This window comes from Parasteatoda tepidariorum, chromosome 8 (assembly GCF_982258835.1).
Source record: "Parasteatoda tepidariorum strain Cologne lab strain chromosome 8, Ptep-v5.0, whole genome shotgun sequence".
NCBI classification, from domain to species: domain Eukaryota; kingdom Metazoa; phylum Arthropoda; class Arachnida; order Araneae; family Theridiidae; genus Parasteatoda; species Parasteatoda tepidariorum.
The window spans coordinates 56893628-56909470 of NC_141762.1; the positions used below are offsets into that span (position 1 = coordinate 56893628).

The 15843-nt window shown below is 25.3% G+C and overlaps 1 protein-coding gene across 1 annotated transcript in view; it reads right to left on the reverse strand.

The window, feature by feature from the left end:
- Window positions 1-1387: 1387 nt before the first annotated feature.
- Window positions 1388-15843, reverse strand: part of LOC107443810 (peroxisomal ATPase PEX6) — a 36141-nt gene continuing 21685 nt past the window's right edge. Inside the window, exons 12-22 of the mRNA XM_016057808.5 lie at window positions 14698-14799; window positions 13394-13470; window positions 11807-11939; window positions 11051-11171; window positions 9707-9791; window positions 8940-9001; window positions 7858-7966; window positions 6679-6795; window positions 6280-6357; window positions 5438-5577; window positions 1388-1673 (exon numbers count right to left, since the gene is read on the reverse strand). Of these exons, the coding sequence (XP_015913294.3) occupies window positions 1534-1673; window positions 5438-5577; window positions 6280-6357; window positions 6679-6795; window positions 7858-7966; window positions 8940-9001; window positions 9707-9791; window positions 11051-11171; window positions 11807-11939; window positions 13394-13470; window positions 14698-14799 (1164 nt within the window). The 3' untranslated portion in view covers window positions 1388-1533. The remainder of the gene's footprint in view (window positions 1674-5437; window positions 5578-6279; window positions 6358-6678; window positions 6796-7857; window positions 7967-8939; window positions 9002-9706; window positions 9792-11050; window positions 11172-11806; window positions 11940-13393; window positions 13471-14697; window positions 14800-15843) is intronic.

Consider the following 15843-nt stretch of genomic DNA (forward strand, 5'->3'; position numbering starts at 1 on the left):
ATACTTAAACTAAAAGTAGATTGAAAGAAAAGATGCGAATATTAAAGTGTGAGAAAGCGTTTCGTTTTGAATAAAAAATTAAGAAAAAGATTTAGATAAAGATCAGATGAAGCTTTTTATGTTATACATATAATATATATATAAAGAGAGATAGAAAATATATTAGAAAATAAAAAGCTTTATGATTAACAAAAATTACAATTCCAGCAACAATATTTTATTAAATTACAAAAAAATAAAGTATGATGTATTAAAAGCTGATTTTAAAATATGATCATATTTTACAATATTTATGATACAATTATTATTTTATGTACTTTATATACAGTAAATAAATTAAGTAACAATATTTTAGCATCAAATATTTACTTCACTAACTAAATCAAATAACAAGTCAATGAACATTTGAAAAATTAAGACACATTTTTTTTTCATACATACATAAAAGTTTATCTGCTAATAAACTAATTCAAAACTTTAAATACAAAATGTGTGAAAAAATTTAGACACTTAAATCATGAAAAGTTATTCTCTAAACACAAGAAATCGCAATCGAAATGAAAAAAATCAAATCTTTGTAAACATACTTAGTCAAAATAACATTTATTACATGAATATTAGTCAAAATTAAAGAATATAACTAGCTAAGGTCACCAATAAACAAATTTCGTAGCTGCCTAATTATTAAATTAAAATTTGAAAAAACAGTTTAAAACACTAGCTGAAAAGTATGTAAGAAAAATTTATTATAATTATGAAAAGAAAAACAAACATTCTTCGTGTAAAAAAAAAACTCAATTTAAATTATAAAACTCAAATCTAAATAACAATAAAAAAAAAATAATAATAATAATTGTATTAAGGAATTAAATAGTATAGGATTTAGGAAAGAAATTGGCGAGCTTATTTTGAGAACATTAAAACATTTAACACAACTCTAAAATTAGGGAAAAAATCAACAAAGAATTTTTAAAAACATAAACTAAAATTAAAGGAATTTCATTCATTTAAATTATTTTCAGCAAACATTTAAATGTTGATATTGATAGTCAACAGGTTAAATTACAACTAGGCAAAATATATTACAGTGTTTCAAATCATCTTTGGCACTTAAACAAATAACAATGAACATGGTATATTTTTAATTATGTAACCAGACAAAAGAAATTGCTTTTTTCAAAGCTATTTTTGGCCAATTATATATATATATATATATATATATATATATATATATATACATCTTTTAAATATATATATATATATATATATATATATATATATATATATATATATATATATATATATATATATATATATATATATATATATATATATATATATATATATTCTTTTAAATTATTGTAAGAAAAATAAATTAAAAAAATTTTCATTGCATACATGTTTCAAATTAACCTTATTTTTGCAATTATGTAAATAATAATGAGTCGGTGAAAAATATTTTGTCAATTTTAAGGCAGGTAATCACATTGTTGTGAGGACATGCTTAACATGTCTACAATTGCTCTAGGAAAGCTACTCGCTTTCAATTCTTGATTTTATTTCTTGATAGATCTTCAATTGTTCAACAGAGACTGATGGAACAGTTGATTTAAGCGCAATCAAAAAGTCTTCCATTTGAACGTTACTACTTAATTCTTCCACCTTTTTCCCACCTACAAAAAAAATCACAAATTAAAAATAGAAATAAATAAGAACAACTATTATTATTTCCAGATTATTCTATTTTTTTTCTATCAAAAATAACTAATTTAAATAATAAATATTTTTTATTAACAATTCTTAAAACTAATTAACAATTAAGAAAAATAACTAACAATTATTTAAAAAGTTGTTTATTTCAGATAAAAACTATACTTACAAAACTATTAAAGAAAAAATAGAATGAACCTCAATATACTTAAATTGTGATTTGATTACTGTTCCCCTTTAAAAAATTTCTAATAAAATTAATAATTTCTGAAGTTAATTAAATAAGAAAATGAAAAAATAGGAAAAATGGAAACATATAGAAATTATTTCTTTAGTCTATTAATAGCAGTAAACATTAAGTGACTTGATACATAATTATCAATTCAATTTTTATTTACCAAACATGAAGCATTATTTACCAAAATTTTTAACCTTATTATAGTCCCATAAGTTTTTTTTTCTTTTCTTACTTAAAATTTTTTCTCATCTTCATGACAAAAAACTTCGTTGAAATAAATCCTGAATATACCACTTTACCATCTCAATACAGATAAGAACTGACAATATTTATTTATTTTAAAGAATATTTTTTTTTCTTAAAGCATATATTACAATCTACTTAAATAATTCTTATTATCATTAAATAATTCGAAAATCCTTAAAATCAAACATAAATTAAGAGTACATTTTCTTATTGCAATAGTTATGAAGATATGAAGCTTTATGTTCTTTTTATAAAGTTTTATATTTGGTTCTAATCTAACGTCATGTTTTTCTTTTATAATTAAAATTAGCTTTACTAATTTGTATGCCCTGAAATGAATGATTACACAGGCTTGTCAAGCGTTTTTGTTGTTAAGAATTTTTTTTTTTATTAAAAAAATTTTAAAATTAAAGGAAACTAAAATTAATATGTTATGAAATTCACTGATGGTGTCTAATTGCATTCCCCATACTAATTCCTTGCAAGAATTGGTAAAAAACAACGTATGTGTGCCAGTAGGTGGTACACAATAAATATACAGGGTGTTTATAAAGTCTCGGACCCATTTTGATGTTTAATAACTCATAAAATAATAAAGATAGATTAAAATTAATAACATAAATGGTTAGATAGACTCAAACAGTTTCATGACCCTTGTCAATGAACTTCCACGTGTGCCCCCTTTGTCGCACAGAGAATATCAAGTCCATAGTCAATTTCACGCCAGGTAGCGGCAAGCATGTCGGCATCCACAGAGGCTATTGCGGTTTTCTGAAGCGCATAATGTTCTCCGACAAAGCATCCTTTCATGTTTCTGGCATTGTTAATCGCCATAATGTGCGCATATGGGGATCTGAAAACCCCCATGAATACCGTGAGACAAAAAGGGATTCCCCAAAGGTTAATGTGTGGTGTGGACTAATGCACGACGAGTCATTTGGGCCTTTCTTTTTTACAGAAAAGATCGTCTCATCAGTCATATACTTAGGCATGTTGGAAAACTTCTTATTTCCACAACTAGAAGAGCTTCAGCTACATGTTTTTTTGCAGCAAGATGGTGCACCACCTCATTGGGGTATCATCGTTTGTAGTTCTTTGAATGACCATTTTCCAGGAAGATGGATCGGGCGAGGAGGTCCAATTCCTTGGCCACCCAGATCACCTGATATAACGACGCTGGACTTTTTTCATTGGGAATTTATAAAGGATAATGTTTACAGGAGGATTGTGTCGAACATTGATGGCCTAAAAGCCAGAACTACAACCGCAATAGCCTCTGTGGATGCCAACATGCTTGCCGCTACCTGGCATGAAATTGACTATCGACTTGATATTCTCCCTGCAACGAAGGGGGCACACGTGGAAGTTCATTGACAAGGATCATGAAACTTTTTGAGTCTATCTAACCATTTATGTTATTAATTTTAATCTATCTTTATTATTTTATGAGTTATTAAACATCAAAATGGGTCCGGGACTTCATAAACACCCTGTATATTAAATTGTTTTAATTCACTTACAGTCATTATATGAAAACGATATTTATAAAAACAAATACTATACCAATAAAGAAATTATAGATAGATTCAGAAAAAAGTATAATTTTGGATGCCATTATGATATTTTCTAGTAATAATCAGAAATAAAAATCTGTTAAAAATTCGTTTGAAGGGTAGCATAAAAAGAATATGTGGGGAAAGTGATATCGACAATGTCAACCTTCTTCTATGTAAAGGTACCCCAACATAGAATCGAGTTAACATGTCTTATATACTAGTGAATTGGATTTGTATATTTGTAGCGGTAGCAATGCTACAAATATAACAAAATCTAAGTCAAACCTGGGACAAAACAATTATACAATACATAACACAAATACAATACACAACATAAATAAAGAAAACAAAAACATAAATACAATACATAACATAAATAAAATATATAACATAAATACAATACATAACATAAATACAATATATAACATAAATACAATAACAAAACATAAATACAATTCTTTAGGGGCCACCTTGCATTCATTCACGCAGGAGCTTTTCTGTGAAATACTGTGAATTACTTTAAAAATTAAAAATAACTGTTTTCAAATAAATTTGTGCAAAGCAGCAAATCCAGAAATCAAAATTGTAGAATCCAATCATAATCTTAAATGAAAAAATGATAAAAGTCAGTTTAAAAAAGCAGCATAAAAACAATAAAATAAAATCTATGTCAAACCTGAGAAAGTGTTAGTTCTATTTTAGGACTATTTTCTAGGACATAAGAATATAACAGTGTACTATACTATAGTACACTGTTATAACTACAATTATAACAATGCTAGTACCTCTTCCGCTATGAAAATTCCTATTGTAAGGAAGATAGATTTTTTCTTGGATAGTACATGAGTCAATGAGATGCAAAAAGAAAACACAAACTAAATTGCAAATTATGAAAAGAATTTACAATAGAAAATTTACACAATATAATTAGCAAGTGTTTTAACAATGAATTATATATAATCAACTATAAAAAAACGCCTTATACCAGATTTAAGTGATATATATTTAGGACAACTAGTTATGACCTAAATATAAAAGACACAGCTGATATTATTCAAAACCAAGTGTTGCACTTAATTGGGATTAATGTATAAAGATTTTGAATGTAATATTGTTACATATGTTTACAATATTATATGGATGTATTTTGAAAAGTAAAAATCTTATTAAATAAAGCATATGAAAAAAAAAACAATTTTTAAACAAAAAAAATAAGAGCACATTTGAATTGTAATGATACATCTGATTTTTCATACTGTTAATTAAAATTTTCAAATATTATTTGCCTTTATTTCATTTTAGTGGTTTCCACAAAGTAACTACTTCAGGATAATTTACCTTAGCTTAATAAACTAAAATATTTTTTAAATATTGTTATTCTTTTTTCGCTTTAAAGCAAAATAGCTAAACAGCAAAAATAGTTTGAAATAAAAGTACACAATGGCTTAAATATTTTTTTAAAATAACAACTTGCATAATATACACCTAAAAATATTAAATAGTAATTTAAATGGCACATGAACTTATAGTGTACAATTTTGCAGTTTTGTTTATGTAATTATAAATAAAAATAAATGCTAAGTCCATTAAAAAGGTTCAAGATTTATTTAAATGTAGGACATTTTCAAATAACCTAATATTTTAAGACTTACAGTCCCAAGACAAAAGTTAATTTTAAGATATTTACCTTTTTCAACTAATTCCACATTTTTCTCAACTCTTAATATAACAGCATTAGAACAGAGAGAGTAAAAGTCTGCTCCTGAGAGATTGGACGGACATTGGTCAATTATTTTCGCCAAGTCAACATTTTCATCTAAAGGTATTCTACAACAATAAAAACAAGGTTAGAAATATATACATTGTACATACTTAGATAATGTAAAAACTTATTTAATAAAAAAACTGTAATATAAACTAGAACACTGGAAACATAGGGTTTAACAAGTAATTTACTTAAAAATTAAAATATTTATCATTCATTATTCTATATTTATGAAACAATAACTTTGTTTGGTCTAAGAAATATTTAAGAAATACTTAACAAATATTGAAAATTGCACAGGCAATCTATTTAATTAAAATATTATTCATTGTTATATATTTATGAAACAATAATTTTGTTTGGGCTAAGAAATATTTAAGAAATACTTTACAAATATTGTAAATTGCACTGCAGATTTGAAGACTTGGGATTATGCCTGATTTTTGAAGTAGAAAAAAATTCAAATTTTTCCCTTGATATAACTAATTTACTTACGTTTTACTCAATAATTTAAAACATAATAAAAAAACTGAATTAATTAACAAAGAGATAACTAAAAAAGAACTTTAAAAAAAAACACAAATTTCATCACATAATTTTTTTAAACTCAATAATAAAATATAAATTTAATTGCAATAATAAAATACAAAATTTTTATAACAGTCTAAGCAGTAGCAGTAAAATGTCTTCAATAAAATGAAGCAACTCTGAGCATAACATTTATATTAAACACTATTAAAAAGATAACTAAAAACATGAATTACTTTCTAGTCAATGCTTTCAGAATATTTAGCTTAGCTTTCTTGCTATCAGGAATTCCAACATATAGAAGGCGATCAAACCTAAAAATAATACAAATAGGCACGTAATAATTATCAAGATACCTTAACAGAAACACATTCAAAAGAAAATTGTCATTATAATTGAACCCATATATATTTATAAGTGATTTATAATTTAACTTTTTTTACTGGTACAAAATGTCAAGGAGGATATTTTAATTTGTTAAAAACAAGAAACTATAAATAGAAAAACTGAAAAGATCATTTATAATAATTTTAATATGTTATTGAAATAAGTGTTGTTAGCAGTGTAAAATAAGAGAAATGCTGTAAATTTTTTGTATTTATGGTAATCAGAGAGCAATATATGTATTTTTTTACCTTCCTGGCCTTAAAAGAGCTGGATCAATTAAATCAGGTCTATTAGTAGCCCCAATCACAAATACTTCAGATTTTTTGTTAAGCCCATCCAACTCTGAAAGAAGTTGTGAAACAACTCTGAAATTAAAATATATTTATTAAAATTAAAGTATGAATTGAAATTAAAACCAGTTCAAATAGCAACTTAATATGATATTTAAGGTATGAGTCTAATTATTTAAGACAATGCTCAAGTAAATTCATATTCCATTAAGTAACAATAAAATCTGATACATATTTTCTTCAGAGCTGAAGAATTTGAAACAGAAAAATACGGCAAAGGATAAGCATTAAAAGAACATAATGCTGCTATATGAATGAACATCAATCATATAAAATCAAATCTAAGTGTTTCATGCATAAAAATTCATTATGAGATTTAAAATGAAAAAAATATAACACCTAATATTAACAAAGTAGTAAAATTAAAAATTATGTTTTTAGAGCAAAACGAAATTTTTAATTAAAAAGTTGGTCACAATCTAGTTTTCAAGATAAGTTTTTTATACCCTACTTTGTGGCGAATTTCAGAACAGTACTAAGAAATGTAAATAGTAGGCTTAGCAACTAAACATTAAATAAACAAGACTTAAAAAATTATAATTCATTTACATAAAAATTTAAATCATATATTTAAATGCTGATAACAAGCATACTAATATGTATTTATCATTATAAACAGTTTATATTAAACTGATGACGAATCTTAAAAAACAATTTTGTAGATGTGAAGTATTCTAGGGCATGTGCTATAAATCTGCCACATATCATTTCACCTTTAAATTGACTCAACTTTATTATTAAAAAAATTTATAAATAAATAAATTTGTGATTTTTGTAAAACACTCAAACCATGTGATTCCTTATTTTTCTCCTTACACCAAAGTTCAATAGTTAAAGAAATTCATAATAAACAATTAAATTGTTTAATGAATTTGAGTTCTCCTTCTGTTCAAAAAATAATAACAAATGGGCATTGTGCAAAAATTTAAGAAAACATAAATTGAAGTAAAATTATCAAACATAAATAATAACACAAAATTAAAAAAAAAAATTAAAATAATTAAATGAAATTATCAAACATTGGGTAAACAATAATAATAGGTAGTAGGTTAACAATTTAACAAAAAAATTTAAAACCTGTCCATAACTCCACCAGAATCTCCACTTCTTCCTCTATTAGGAGCTAAAGAATCCAGTTCATCAAAAAATATTATGCAGGGAACAGCACTTCTAGCTTGACTAAACACTATAAAAAAATCAGTAAACCTTAACAAATACAATAGTAGAATAAGTACAGTTAATAAAGAAGATAAAACTCGAAGAATAATTCTTAAAAACATAAAATAAAACAAAAAGAAAGATTCTTAAATACAGCAAATAAAAAGAGTTTTGAGTAAATAGTTTGCATTTGTAATAGCTCCATTATTTATACTTAAGATAATATAAATGTACAAGTTATTTTGATAGAAAAATCTTATTTTTCATGTTATAAAGTTTTCACCTTCTTCAAAAACCAAAAATCTTTCATCATTATTACAAGAGATTTAAAATTATTAAAAAAAACGCTTATATTTATATAAACTTAATTTTAACTCTTATATATGAAGACTTCCTTTAAATTAGCAGACAACAACACTAAAAAAAATAAAGTTAGTGTCACTTTTATGCTCATACTAGTAATTCTTATATTTTTTAATCATTAACAAATTTTTGCTGAAAAATAAATGGCATTGCAAATTAGACAAGATAAAAAAAAAAATAATAAGTGCCTTCATTAGACTTCAAAGCTCTGTACCACAAAATTAACGAAAATAGATAGCCCAGTATTCAAATAAGGAATTTCACATATATGTACAGTCAACGGGCAATATAGAGAACCTATCATCCAAATGCTATGTATTGAAATACGACTAAAATAAAAACTTTCCACCAGAAATTTCAATTTTTTAAAACTGTCACTTACCTATGTCATCCACTCAATTCTTCATATACATAATATAATGTTTAGAATAATATATTACTAGTGACTAGTGGACGATGTGAAAGTCAAATTAATTTGGTCCAAACTCAGAAAAAAAAATGAAATAATGGTCTTAAATGAACAAAAAAAATAAATATATTTCTAAATAATTAAACTGTCATATAAAATAACAGACTATATAAAATACTAGTTACTTTAGAAAAACTACAGCAATAATGAATATTAAAAAGTAATGTACCTGCTCTTACATTTTCTTCACTTTGCCCAACATACATATTAATCAGTTCAGGCCCTTTCACACTGTAAAAATATTGAAAAACTATGACGATCAAATTGAAAAACGATTTGAAAAAATTGCTCAGATGCATTCAAATGTGAAGTTTTAAATCAATAAGCTAGTTTAACCCATTAATGATAAATATAAAAAGTTTCGATACTACTATTTCAGAAAATAATAAATTTTGAAAAAATCCATTTTTTAGTTAAATTAAATTTCTTGCTAAAATAATCTTGATGGAAACTGTTTGTTTTATTTGAATAAATCAATTTATTTTATTTGAATAAAATTAAATAGTGCAATGCAAAATGCAAAGAACAAAAAAACAAAATCTAAAACTATATAAGATTAAAATAGTTGTTAATAAATAAATGCATAATCTCAGTAATCTTTAGGATAATGCAAATTATAACATTTGAGTCTGAGCTGAAAAGAAAATTTAACAGATTTAATTCATGTGAAGAAGATTTTTTTATTATATTGATATTATATTTTTAATGTCAACACTAAAATAGATATTAAAAACATAAAGTAAGGCAAATGTTTTATTATTTTTCATACAACCTTTTTTTGACAACATATTATACATTTTAAAACTGGCATCTGCATATGAAAAGATAATTGAGTATATGAATAATTGCAACTATAAAACATTAAAAATAAGTGAAAATATGTAATTTGTAAAATTTTTATATACTAAGCTTTATGCACAGAATTCATAAACCTACCTTAAGAAATTAAGCGAACACTCAGTTGCTACAGCTTTAGCCAGTAATGTTTTGCCAGAACCAGGTGGTCCATATAGTAGCACACCTAAAAATGTATGAATTAATAATATATTTCCCATTAAATCAAATTTATCCAACACTAGATTATGAAAATAGCAAATTAAAAATGCAATATTACTAAAAGGAATAATGTTTCAGGGTTTTTTTAGGGGCTAAAGTTTAGTTTCTAATTCTTACATTCTAAATAATAAACAAAACTGTATTGATATGACACTTTTTGAAAATTATCCAATAATTTCAATGTACGTAATAGTACAATTAAATATGGCTGAAGTTGAGCTTTCTATTTACTAAACATATGCTCTTTCTATATATTTTACTAAATAAACTTCAGTTTCCTTTCTTTTTAAATGTTATTTTACAAAAGCTGATAATTAAATCCATATTAATCTCTTGTTGCACAAGCCAGTCTCAAATTATAGACCTGAAATAAAAATGCATTTGTGTGTTTAAAATTAAGACGTAAATAATTTAACATTGCGTGCCATATATAAAAATATTAACACTCTCTGAAATTAGTTTGAGTTGACTCAGGCATAAGAAAAGAAGATAATATTACATGATATCACAAAAACATTGTTAACATATAGATACTATGTATTTGCACTAAACATATAAATTTTTCAGATCCTAACAAAAAAATATCTAAAGTTGATTTTTCATATAAATTAGTTTAAAATGCAGTGGATTATTTTCCAATTAAAAAAATAATCAACTAAACATCATTTTAAAATAAAAGTTTTAAGCTGCAATAAAAAATTCCTCATTTTTTTGAGTAAATAAATAATAAATTAAATAAAAAATTTGACCATTAGAGTTTCCGAATTAAAAACTACAACTGTTCAAAGTTTAAAACAAATTGGGTATGATAATCATGATTTTACATTAAATATATTTCTTACTTTAAGTTGCAATACTGAGTTACATAACACATTCATTTTTTAAAACATAGTATTTTTATTTTAAACAGTTTTTAACTAATATAAATTTTTTAAAAAATATCGGAGTGGCCATGTAGCATACTTTTTAACTTGTTTTTCATAAATGGGACGTTTATTGTATGATGCTTTTACCTTAGAATTATCTAAAACACATAGACACACACCGGTTTTGTATTGAAACAAGTTTTGAAGCAAGCAAAATTTAAACTGTGATTATACAGTTAAAATTCAAAGAAATATTAAATTGTTTTGTTTTCTTTTAATTTCTTTTTTTACGCTTTAGTGTAAATATTATTTAGTTATAATTAACAGGGTTTTTTAATAGAATACAGAGAGCACAAACCTGATCTTCTGAGTCCAGAAAACAGAATTTCAGGATGTTCTAAAGGAAGCTGGATTGTGTCTAAAATCTCTTGTTTTACATAATTCAAACCTCCAACATCTTCAAATTTAACATTTGGAATCTGTTAATGACAACAAATGTCATGAAACGCAAGAGAAATGATATTAAACAAAACACTTGAACAACGTCAACAAAAATGCAAAATCATTTTAAAAACAAACAAAAAAAAGTGTTTTTTATGCCATCTTAAGATAATAATATTTTACTATAATTACATGGTGTACCCTGCATACATAAAAATGCTATAATATGTTCTCTAACATGTAATGTATAGATCAGATATTATGCACCTTTGAACTATCTTATTTTAGGTCAGCAATTTGAACTAGCAAATGAAAACTTGCCAAAATTCTAATCAATTTGCAAGAATTTGAAATAATTTACTTTCTTTCTTTATTATTAATTAATAAAAAAAAGGAAGCAATATTTCATTCTATTCAGGTACAATAAGAAAACAAAATTTTATTATTAACTTCCTAACCTGAAATGTTTCCTAAAAACCAAACAAACTTTAGGCACATAAGAGTGATTTCTTCTATTGGTACAAAACAGTGGAAACAGATTCAAATTGCACTAAAGAAAGGAAAAATTTTGAACAAAATTGCCGAAATTCTGACTGTTTAAGTAGTAATTAATAAATATTAAAAATATGAATATTTAAGTTTGACAAAAAATGTGTAATGTATTATAATAAACCTTTGGAGCTCCAATAGCCTCTGCAAACTTTGAGTGAAGTGTTTCCAGAGAATTTAATAAATCTCGCTGCACAACTGGGACAGATGCTAAAATTAAGTCTTCCTCCTCCTGAAAATTTAGTTTATTGTTAACTCTGAAAAAGAAACGAAAAGACATGCGTTTTAAAACACTTTAATAGAAATATAATTGCAAAAAAAAAAGAAGTTTTAAAAGTGTGATGCTTATTACCATATTAAAAAATAAATTTTTCATTATTTTTTTTAATTTATTTACACATTGATTTGCCCATTAAATAATATACTGGTTTGTTTCTTTTCTTTTTCATCCAAAGTTGTTTTATGTATTTATTCACTCACTATATAAATAATAATTTATAGTAGATAAAAATCCATAAGTAACATATTATTCATAAAAAAGTATTAAACAACAAAAGCTAATTAATGATGATAGCTTAAGTCCATATCTACTTTCCTCAGACTAATATAAGTTTAGAAACATATAAAAAAAAACATTTAAATCTCAAATGGAAATATATTAATGTTTTAGGAACAATTAAGGAACTTAAAGAAACCTTTTTCTACTTTTAAGTTGTTTGTTAGTCTCAAGATAAACAAATTAAATATGTTTAAATATTTAAGCAAAAATTAAGAGTTTCTCCTTTAAAAAAAATAAATAAATAAGAAACTCAAAATTGTATGTGAAAACCTGGAGTCTTGAGATCTATTAACAAAGGCCAAATGTAAGATTCTCTATTAAAACATATTAATAACATGACAATTGATATATCAATGATGAGTCTAAGAATTAATGAAATTCTTTATAATATATATATGTCCTACAGTAGACAAACCTAAAGACATGGTTCCCAATAGAACACCAAAATCAAGTCTCATTGGTTGCGGTCAGTGAGCAGGTAGATGACCACTTTGATCAGGCATATGCGGTATCCGACCTAGTTAAACTGTTCTTCTATAAAGAGCTAGTGCACTTGACGTCGGGATTTTAAAGTGGGGAACATATCTTCTCGGCAGAAGATCAAAATTGTGATGGTATGTCTTCGGATTATCCTCAGGGATGTTTTTTCATACTATCGCCAATAACCCACAAAGCAGCTCTACTATGGCTTAAATAAACTATTACTACTGCACCTTAAAATGCAAAACTCTGTAAAAATGTAAAATTAATGAAACATTAGTTTCATAAAACTTTTTATTTTTACTAAAACATATTTAATAATATAATATGAGGAAAATAATTTATAAAAATATTGTTGAACAGGGCTTTAAGAATAGTAAACACTTTGATCATGCAAGAAATTAAAAAATTATAGATTAGTGGTGTGTTATTTCATCAAATATGTGTCAAATAATCATCAGACATACCACATCATATCGGCTAAAACAAATATTTAATAAGTTTAAAATAACTGGTAATAAAATCAATTAATATGATTTCAAGGGTTCTAGAATGATTCTTAAATTGAACTTGCTACACATATCAAAAAGGAAATTAATAATAAGGTAAATTAATAATGAAAATTAATAATTAAGGTAAGATTTAATTTTATTATCAAGATGAGAAACTTACACAAATTTCCTCATTCTGCTATAAGCATTACTCAAAGCTTGGCTAACCAAAGCACACAAATCACCCAAAACAAAACCCTGAAAATAAAGCAAAATTTATAATTTAGGGCTCTTGTGAGAATTTTTTAAAACAATTTTAACTAATAAGCCAATTATAATTAATATGTTAATAACAATTAATAAGTTTAAATTGTTAATCTTTATAAAATTAATAACTTAAATTATAATTTCACTATGTACATTTAGTAACAAAATGTATTCAACAACTTTTTCGCAGAACCAACTAATACATTAGGTATTATAAATTAGTTTTGTAAGTAAATGTATCAAAATATTCATTGATTAAAAAGCTGCCAAATTACTTATGAAATTTATGAGCAAATTTTAAAAAGTCATGCTTTTAAAACTAGATTTTTCAGAAAGTATTTGGACCGATTTTGCTCAGATTTTGTATTTTGCCATGAAAAATTACATTCTCTAAAATGGCATAAAAAATTTTATACCTTGCATTTCAAATTTTTTTCTTTTATTATTAAATAAAATAATAAGAAATAAGAAATATTTACTAAAAGTTAATTATTATTATTGTTTGCAAAGAATTACTTTTGAATAAACAAAATTTATGAGTAAAAAAATTTCAAGATCACTTAAAAAGCTCTCGAGATATGGCGAAACATGCAAAAAATAAAATTAACATTAAGAGATCCAAACTTTAAACACCTCTCCTGCCCAAACAAGAGGAAGAATATTTTAGGGATCAGTAACCCAAATCGGGTTAAAAAATGTATATTATTCAGAGAAAGTGCGTTTTTGTGTCTGATTTGGTAATTTAAAAGATTGTCTGCAATAATCAATTAGCCTATTTGAGGTCACTCTCTCGAACCATTAAGATTGAGACCAAGAATGTGAAGAACCGATCATTAGATTAAAATTTATTCAGGTTGGTCTATTTATTTTTGTGCACTGTACAGTAACAGGTAATAATAGGGGAATGATCATGAACATTACCCAGTCTTAAAGCAATATCATCTGTATGAGAAACATATACAGAAGAGTGTTTGCATGAAATAGATGCAGATAGGTGAAAAATAACAAAATCAAAGATATATACAATTTAGTAACATTCAATTTAGGTATATTGCGACAATTTATTTTCAATTCACTTCTAAAATAGACATTCTTATTTTGATACAGTTCTTTCTTTGGGTACTTTTTCAGATAGATAAAAAGAGGTTGATTAAAATTTCATCCTATAGTATAAATTAAAAATTGTTAATGTATTGATTCATTTTAACATTGACTTACAGCTGTCCTTTGAGCCAAATATGAAGTAGATACGTCATTTCCAACATCACAAACAGTTAGCAGATCTTGCAAAAGTATAGATCTTTCCTCTTCAGTGGGAGCCTGAAAAAAAATTTGTTGCTTAGGACAAGAAAGAACGAGAAGGCAAAATTTCCACCGTTGAAATCTCAAATTACAGCAAGTCTAATAAATTTAAATAATTTCTACGATTTTTAATTTCTTGTTAGACATATACAAACGTTCTAAAATCACACTCACAGGTTTTTTTTAAAATTTATAACAGAAAAACAGTTAAGGCTTTAAAAAAAAAATTTTGCAAATCCATGTGATAGAAACTTCTGAGATCTATTTTTAATTCAAAAGTTTCTCAGTGGATGGCTCTACAAATAGTAAACCTGTAGCTTAAAGAAAAACAGTTAAAAATAATATTGCAACTTTCCTAAAAAAAATTTATGAATCTCAATGGATGGCTCTAGAAATAGTAAACCTGTAGCTTAAAGAAAAACAGCTAAAAATAATATTGCAACTTTCCTAAAAAAAATTTAATGAATCGAAATTACATTACAACATTTTTGAAATACTATCAGCCATAATCCCATATTGCACTTTTTGAACAAAATTTTTCTTAATTAAAAAGCAACAAAAAATTGTCAAAGTATCTTTCAGTGCCCTCTGCTGGAAAGTTTTATATCTAAATTTAGTGTAACAAAATTGTCAAAGTAGTGTACAGTCCGCAAAAAAAAAAAAAACGAATCACCCTGAATAACTTTCGTTCTAATGATCGGATTTTCACGAACTAAGTGTCAATCTTAATGGTTCCTGGGGGTGACCTCAAATATGCTAATTAATTAGTGCTAACTATTAATTAAGTTACGAAATCAGACACAAAAAAGTACTTTCTCTGAATAAACATATATTTTTTTTTACATATTTGGAATCTAGACACTTGAATTAGGGGGGGTAGACAAAATTTTAAAAAAATTGGGTGGTAAATTGGGTAGCAATAAAGGTTTATATATTTGGCGATAGTCCAGAAAACCGCCAAAAAAAGTCGCCTGCGCAAATGAATATTTTAAGATAACCCATTGACTAATTCAAAAGAGGAATGCGTAATTTTACTAGGTTGCTAGGCAACCACGCTCTGAC